Source organism: Neoarius graeffei, chromosome 28 (assembly GCF_027579695.1).
Source record: "Neoarius graeffei isolate fNeoGra1 chromosome 28, fNeoGra1.pri, whole genome shotgun sequence".
Lineage (NCBI taxonomy): Eukaryota > Metazoa > Chordata > Actinopteri > Siluriformes > Ariidae > Neoarius > Neoarius graeffei.
Window position 1 is genome coordinate 34,170,022 of NC_083596.1, and position 8,692 is coordinate 34,178,713.

The window sequence follows — 8,692 nt, forward strand, 5'->3', positions numbered from 1 at the left end:
CATTCTGCTTAATCCCGACTGAATCTAAGATGGACACAAACGCTGTTTTTAAAGGGTCTTCTGGGTTATCGAAGTGAATATTAAAATCTCCGACAACTAAAGCTTTGTCTAAGGAAATAACCAAATCTGAGATAAAATCTGCAAATTCAGAAAGAAACTCAGAATACGGCCCCGGGGGCCTGTAAATAATAAGCAATGGAATTAACTGGGTAGACTTATTTTTCGAGGCTACATACATTATATGAGTATGAAGAACTTCAAATGTATTAAATTTATAACCAGGTTTGTGTGTTACACCTAGATAATCGTTATAAATAACCGCGACGCCTCCTCCTCTGCCAGTTAGACGAGGCTGGTGTATATAACTGTATCCAGGAGGACTCGCTTCATTTAATGCTATATATTCATTTGGCTTAATCCATGTTTCTGTTAAACACAGTACATTAAACTCCTGATCAGTAATGAGTTCATTAACCATTAGCGCTTTAGATGTAAGAGATCTAATATTTAATAGCCCCACCTTTAGATCAAAGGTGCTGGCAGCAGCTGTACAGTCAGTCTGATCTAATTTTATATTGATTAGGTTACTGGAACAAACTCTCTGAAAATTTCTACCTTTTTGTTGAGCTCGGGGAACAGACACAGTCTCGATGTAGTGGGCCCTGAGTGACGACTCTGTGCAGCTAGCAGACAGTCGGTTTAGCCTGTTCGTCTGCTCCCTGGCCTTGGCTCTGGATTGTCAGAAATTAACTAGGCCTGTTCTGAGACTATGACCTATGCTGCAGGAAATGAGAGCAGCACCTTCCCGAGTGGGATGGATACCGTCCCGCCCTAACAGGCCAGCAGTGCCCTCAAAATTAGCCCAATTATCTATAAAGCCCACACTGTTTTCAGAGCACCACCTGGACAGCCAGCAGTTCAGCGACCATAACCTGCTGTAAGCTACATCGCCACGCCGCACTGGGATGGGGCCAGAGCATACTACAGCATCGGACATCGCCTTCGCTAATTTAAACACCTCTACAAAGTTACTCTTAGTAACCTCAGACTGACGAAGGCGTATATCATTAGCTCCTGCATGGATAACTATCTTTGAGAACCTGTGCTTGCCTAGGACCCTAAGATTACCTGCTATGTCCGGCGCCCTGGCTCCCGGTATACACCTGACTAAAGCTGCTGGTGCCCCTAAAGGCTGAGCTAATTTCACGTGCCGTATGATAGAGTCCCCTATAACCAGAGCTCTTTCAGGTTTCTCAGTGGGTGCATCACTAAGGAGAGCAAACCTGTTCGACACGTGACGCGGAGAGGAGTGGTGCTCCTGTGGGCGAGCCTCAGCGGTAGCTTTGGCTCTACGCTTATGCCGCCAAGCCATCACCCATTCGCCCCGCTGTAAGGGCTCTAATGCCGGAGTTGGGGGATTGCTAACTCCACCTAGGGCGTCCAGACTTTCCCTAACAGAAACTACACTGTTCTCACGCTCACTAACCTGCTCTAAAGCCTGGACACGCGCTTCTAGCACTGAAATCTTCTCCGTCAGAGAGCTAACTAATCTGCACTTATCACAAGTAAAGCTAATAGAGCTATCGCTAGTGACGGAGGAAGAATGACTAAACATCCTGCACTCAGCACACTGAACAGGCAGAAGGTGTGCCATGATGAAAAGATTCACGTACCTTAAATGAAGATCTGTTGATATTAAAGCAGATCAGATGGCCTCCGCTTGTGGACTTTACACAGGAGGAGAGAAAAAGAAAGCTTCCGGTCTCGGCGCTCTTCCGAAAAAAGAAAGAGAAAAAACCGGGAAAAAAAACGGAAAAAGGAAAGCGAAAGTGAAAAGTACAAAAATGAAAGCGACAGTATAATAAAAATGAAGAGGATACTGGAAATTTATTTATAGAAAAAAAGTTAAAAAAGGATTAGTAATTAACGCCGGCACTCGCGGGAAAAAGGACTCGGCGCGAACAACTCAGGAAACAGCCTTATACAGAGAGACAAAAATACACTACACAACTAGGACACTTGGTTAGAAGTGCATACTTCCACCAAGCCACACATCAACATTCAAATAAAAAATAAAATAAAAAAATCACATGAACCTAGGAAAATACTAAAGCCGTTCACCAAATTTCATCAAAATCTGTTCACTACGTTTTGAGTTATGCTTGGAACAGACAAAAAGATCCACATACATATCCAGATTTGTGTCAAAATATAATCAATTGCTCCTTGGCCCATGGGCTACCTTTTCTCAAAATTTCATCAAAATCTCATCAAATATCTGTTCACTACTGTTTGAGTTACGTTAGTAAAAGCCAAACAAATGGAGGCAAAAACATAACCTCCCCCAACAAAGTTGGTGGAGGCAAATATGCAGAATACAAAAGTATTCAGCCCCCCTCGGAATACATCAGATCTGTCGGACTGACAAGTGATAAATACACAATCTTCCAGTCAGCATTTTATTGTAAACTCATGCCCTGAAAAAAAGGAGTGAAAATCAAGACAAAGGAGCATTACAAGTTAAAGGTAATCTATAATTTCATAACATATGAATAGGGTGTAAATTTATGTCCAAGATATCCAAAAAGTTTGTTTGTATGTGGGAATCATATTAAGTCAATTACATCACATTTCTCCCCTCCTTAAATCACTACCTTAAAGTGGTGGAGGAGTTTGAGTGCCTCAGTGATTCCAGGAGCTATGCTGTCAGGGGCATTTGCCCTTGGTAGAGTCTCCCAAGGCAAACAGGTCCTAGATGAGAGATCAGACAAAAAGTGGTTCTGAAGACTCTTAGGAAAGAAAAAAGCAAGGATCCGAGTGTCCTTACCTGGACCAGGGATACTGGGGCCCCACCCTGGAGCCAGGACTGGGGGAAGGGCTCGTCAGTGAGCGCCTGGTGGCCAGGCCTAGCCCAAATGAGCAACACAGAGCTACTCTCTTGTGGACCCACCACCCACAGGAGGTGCCGTAAGGGTCCGTTGCATTGTGGATCGGGTGGCAGCCAAAGGCGGAGGCCCTGGCGTACTGATCCCCGACTGACAAAACTGGCTTTTGGGACATGGAATGTCACCTCTCTGGTGGGGAAGGAGCCTGACCTTGTGTGTGAGGTTGAGAGGTACAGACTAGATATAGTTGGGCTCACCTCAATGCATAGCTTGGGCTCTGGAACCAATTTCCTGGAGAGGGGTTGGACTCTCTTCCATGTTGGAGTTGCCAAGGGTGAGCAGTGTCGGGCAGGGGCGGGGCTATTGGTAGCCCCCCAGTTCAGCTCACTAACATCGGAATTCTCCCCAGTAAACAAGAGGGCCGTTTCCCTGCACCTTTGGGTCGGGGAACGGTCTCTGATGGTCATTTGCACTTGTGCACCAAATGGTAGTTCAGAGTACCCGGCCTTCTTGGAGTCCTTGAGTAGGGTACTAGACAGTGCACCACGAGGGGACGCCATTGTTTTACTGGGGGACTTCAATGCTCACATGGGCAATGACTCCGAGACCTGGAGGGGTGCGATTTGGAGGAACGGCCTAACCGATCTGAACCCAAGAGGTGTTCTATTGTTGGACTTCTGTGCCATGCACAGTTTGGCCATAACGAACATCATGTTCAAGCATAAGGGTGTCCATAAGTGCACGTGGCACAAGGACAACCTAGGCCGTAGATCGATGATTGACTTTCTAGTTGTTTCATCTGATCTGTGACCGTATGTCTTGGACACTCAGATGAAGAAAGGAGCAGAGCTTTCAACTGATCACTACCTGGTGGCAAGCTGGATCAGATGGTGGAGGAGCAGGCTGGACAGACCTGGTAGGCCCAAACGTGTAGTGAGGGTATGCTGGGAACGTCTGGCGGAGGCTCCCATCCATCGGCTCTTCAACTGCCACCTCTGGCAGAGCTTCAACTGCATACCAGGGGAGAATGGGGACATTGAATCCGAGTGGACCATGATCTGTACCTTCATTGCTGAGGCGGCCATGTGGAGCTGCGGCTGCAAGGTCGTTGGTGCCTGTCGTGGCAGTAATCCCCGAACCTGGTGGTGGACACCTACGGTGAGGGGAGCCGTTAAGCTGAATGAGTCTTATTGGGCTTGGTTAACCTGTGGGTCTCCAGAGGCAGCCGACAGATACCGACGGGCCAAGCAGAATGCGGCTCTGGCGGTCGCTGAAGCAAAAACTCTGGTGTGGGAGGAGTTCGGTGAGGCCATGGAAAGCGACTTTCGGTCAACCTTGAAGAGATTCTGAGCCACCGGATGGTTTGCCAGGAAGGGGAAGCAGTGCTCTGTCTCAACTGTTTACAGTGGGGATGGAGTGCTGTTGACCTCAACTGGGGACATCATCCAGCGGTGGAAGGAATACTTCGAGGAGCTCTTCAATCCCACCTTCATGTCATCTGAGGAGGACGCAGAGTCTGAGGGTGCTTGGGAGGACTCGCCCATCACAGGGGCTGAGGTTGCTGAGGTGGTTAAAAAGCTCCTCGGTGGCTGGGCTCCGGGGGTGGATGAGCTTCGTCCAGAGTTCCTGAAGGCACTGGATGTTGGGCTGTCTTGGCTGACACGCCTCTTCAACATTGCGTGGAGGTCAGGCACAGTGCTTCTGGATTGGCAGACTGGGATGGTGGTCCCCCTTTTTAAAAAGGGGGGCTGGAGAGTGTGTTCCAACTATGGGCAGGGAAGAAAGGAAAAAAAAAACCAACATCTCACACACTTCTTGACCTCACCGGGAAAGCCCATGCTGTAGTGCTGGAGAGGTAAGCTCAGTCGATAGTTGAACCTCGGATTCAGGAGGACCAATGCAGTTTTTGTCCTGGTCATGGAACACTGGACCAGCTCTTTACCCTTGCAAGGGTATTGGAGGGTGCATGGGAGTTTGCCCAACCGGTCTACATGCGTTTTGTGTACCTGGAGAAGACTTACAACCGTGTCCTTCATGGTGCCCTGGGGGGGGGGGGGGGGGGGGGGGGGGGGCTTCGGGGCCCACTGCTGCAGGCCATTCGGACCCTGTATGACCAGAGCAGGAGTTTGGTTCGCATTGCTGGCAGTAAGTCGGACTTGTTCCTGGTGCATGTGGGATTCCACCAGGGCTGCCCTTTGTCACCAGTTCTGTTCATAGCTTTTATGGACAGAATTTCTAGGCACAGCCAAGGGGCAGAGGGTGTCCGGTTTGGTGGCCTCAGGATCTCATCTCTGCTTTTTGCGGATGATGTGGTCCTGTTGGCTTCATCAACCTGTGACCTACAGCATGCGCTGGGATGGTTTGCAGCAGAGCGTGAAGCGGCTGGGATGAGGATCAGCACCTCCAAGTCCGTGGCCATGGCGCTCAGCCGGAAATGGGTGGAGTTGCTACCTCAAGTGGAGGAGTTTAAGTATCACGGGGTCTTGTTCATGAGTGAGGGTGGGGGGAGCGGGAGTTGGATAGACAGATCGGGGCAGCGCCAGCAGTGATGCGGACACTAAACCGGTCTGTTATGGTAAAGAGAGAGCTGAGCCAAAAGGCAAAGCTCTCAATTTACTGGTCCATATATGTTCCCACCATCACCTATGGTCATGAGCTGTGGGTAGTGACCGAAAGAACGAGATCGTGGATGCAAGCGGTCGAAATAAGTTTTCTTTGCAGGGTGGCTGGGCTGTCCCTTAGAGACAGGGTGAAAAGCTTGGTCATTCGGGAGAGACTCAGAGAGTAGAACCGCTGCTCCTCCACATTGAAAGGAGTCAGCTGAGGTGGTTCGGGCATCTTGTTAGGATGCCCCCTGGATGCCTCCCGGGGAGGGGGAATTGTTCTGTTTTACAAGCACATGACCCATCACAATGCAAGTGATAGTTTATTATTATTTTCAATTAAACTAGTTTGTTGACCTTTGTAAATACACATTCCATTCTGTCCCTGATTATGGACCGTAGGTCTGAAAACTCGGAATAAAACTTCATAAGTTTATGTAGAAGACACATTTTTATTAACTTAATATGTCCAAGACGTTGGACATCCCAGTAAGCACTGCTGGATCAATAGTGAGGAAGTGGAAGCTGCATTGCACCACCCAAACACTATCTAGACCAGGCCCATCCTCAAAACTCAACAAGAGACTGGTGAGGGAAGCTGCAGTAAGGCCAACAGTGACCTGAAAGAGTTACAGAGCACAGTGACTGGGAATGGAGAGAAGGTGCACAAAGCAATCATTTCAAGAGCTGTGTATAACTGAGGACTGTATGGGAGCATGTCTAGAAAGAACCCATTGCTCAAGAAGTGACATGTGAAAGCTTGAGAGTGACCCAGTTAAGATGCTTTTTTGATGTGATGAGACCAAGATTGAGATATTTGTTCAAGACATGCCAGCAAGCACCTCAGTAAACACCATCCCTTTTCATCCTCAGAACCTGGGCTTCTTGTCATAATGGAAGGGAGAGTCAATGGAGCAGAATCCAGGATAAAATAAATAAGCAAATAGCTCAGAGATACCTCCCCCCCAAATAAATAAATAAATAAAGCTAGGGGAAAAAAAATAAATGTCAACTTTCAGCAGGATAACGGTCCCAAACACAAAACCAAAGTACAGTAGTAGAGATGATGTTAAAAACAAAAGTGATGTGAATCCCATTGAGAATCTGTGGCACCATTTTAAAATTTTAGTCAACAAAGAGCATCTAAACATCCCGAAGAACCTGGAGCAAATCTGTCAGGAAGAACACTGCCAAATAGTGTGCAAAGCTTTAAGGAGGATGAATACTTTTGCAGTGCACTGCATGTACAACATGCATGCATTGTAAATATCTTTACCATGTTACTGAGTACATGTTTAGCAATAATAACACATGATACAGCTTGACTGACAGTCGGTTAAATGTTGTAGTAGCCATTGTAGCTACTAAAATGCACGAATCTTGTCATCTACAGCACGTTTTTAGCAAGTGTATCTAGGTTACACCCACTAAACATCATTAACTGTAGTTCATAGAATTAAAGGCATTTACCAAGATTGGAAAAGGTTATTGCTAACGTCAGGAGCTTAAAGCTGCTGTAAACACTTCACGCTTACCTCCAAGAGCACGTGTGTACCCAGAATAATACAGCATCCTCTCAGTGGTGGTGGTCTTCCCTGCATCTATGTGGGCCATGATGCCAATGTTACGGATTCTAAATATTAACACAGAAGTACAATTCTTTTAGATGGCATTTTAGGCAGATATGAAAACACTAAAGGGTACTACAGCATTGCTTTCCCTTTTGAGAAATGCACAAAAGGCCATGTGCACTTTTGTGGTTCTTTTATGTGAGGAGACATATGACAGGGTTTCCCATACATAGACCATTGTGTGGCGCAGCGCTTTTGACTCGCGATTTTGAAGAAAAAAAAAAATTCCGTTGCGTATCGTTCCGTTCATTCATAGCGCTCTTTCTTCTTGTTCGCGCGCACACCCACAGAGAGAGAGAGAGAGAGAGAGAGAGAGAGGCGTGTCCACAGGCCTGCCGGTGCGCATATACCCGGACTGCAAATAGGCCTGTTAGGCTAATTAAAAATAACGCAGCCTTCCCGATTCGCCTTCCGACCCCTTATTTTAAAAGGTAGCCTACATCGTGCTCGTGATGAGCTTTATCATAGCCTTCTTGGCTTACAGGAAACAGACATCCCTGAGTCAGGCTAGAAACCAATTTTGATGCATACAGCAGCAGCTTGACGCGAGGAACCGGCCTTATTGCATTATCCCGTTTATCCCGCTTCAGCAATGACTTCCCTTACGATAGGGCACTGGAGGTTTTTTTCAGGAAGCCACGCAGAATTAAATGTTCTGATAGGGCATGCAGGCTTTGCACCAATTAGGGTAATGCTTTTTCATTGTTAGTTGCCTTGGTGTTACCTTGTGGTTTCTCACATCTAATTATGATATTTTATTTTATTATTATTTTGTTACATTATACTATTTATTTCATTTTAGTATTGGTTGAGGTAAGTGTAGAGTTCAATATTTAAAATAAAAAACTCCAGCTTGTTTTTTGCAATTTATTCCTTGAATGTCAACTAAAGAATGATTGAAAGATTGCCAACAAAAAGGCAAAAAACTAAGGTAAAAACCAGAGATGCACCGATTGACCGGCTGCCGATCGGAATCGGCCGATTTTCACGTGATCGGCCATGACCGGCGACCGGCCGGTCAAAATTAAAATATGCCGATTTTCTGCCGATCAAAACTTGTGTATCACATAGAGATGAAAGTGGAAATACTCGTAATTCACAACTAAAAAGACTGCAGCTACACTGGCAGCTTGAACATGCTTTCTAGTGCGATTGTGTTGCACTTGCGCAGAACAGTGTCAGTCCTGCGCGCCTAACGAGCTCCGGTGCACGCGCCATTAACAAAAAAAAAAAAAAAAAATTCACTATATTTGGATATCCAAATATAGTGAATTTTTTTTTGTGCCAGATATTGGATGTGAAAAGAAGAAAATGTTTGTGGTTGTGTGAATTTCCCATTACAGGAATTAATACGTTAGCCTATTACCAAACATCTAGTTAGATTTGTACAGAGAGAGAAAAAAAATGTCTTTGTTCGTTTTACAACCTTGGTTGCACTTGATTCCATTGGAAATTACTCTACAAATACACATTTGACAAAGATGATAGAATGGCTATGGTATAAGTATGACTGGAAATTACTTTTGTATTTTGATACTGAATGAAGAAATGGGTTGTTCTAAGGCATAAGTTT

General features: G+C 46.0%; 1 protein-coding gene across 6 annotated transcripts in view; it reads right to left on the bottom strand.

Annotated features, from left to right (window-relative positions):
• Positions 1-8,692, bottom strand: part of gfm2 (GTP dependent ribosome recycling factor mitochondrial 2) — a 75,138-nt gene that overhangs the window by 50,048 nt on the left and 16,398 nt on the right. For 5 of the 6 annotated variants that reach the window (XM_060913238.1, XM_060913237.1, XM_060913242.1 and 2 more), the window contains one exon: positions 7,024-7,121. The exons of the other annotated variant lie outside the window; for it this stretch is intronic. In XM_060913238.1, the coding sequence (XP_060769221.1) occupies positions 7,024-7,121 (98 nt within the window). The remainder of the gene's footprint in view (positions 1-7,023; positions 7,122-8,692) is intronic. 6 annotated transcript variants of the gene reach the window in all.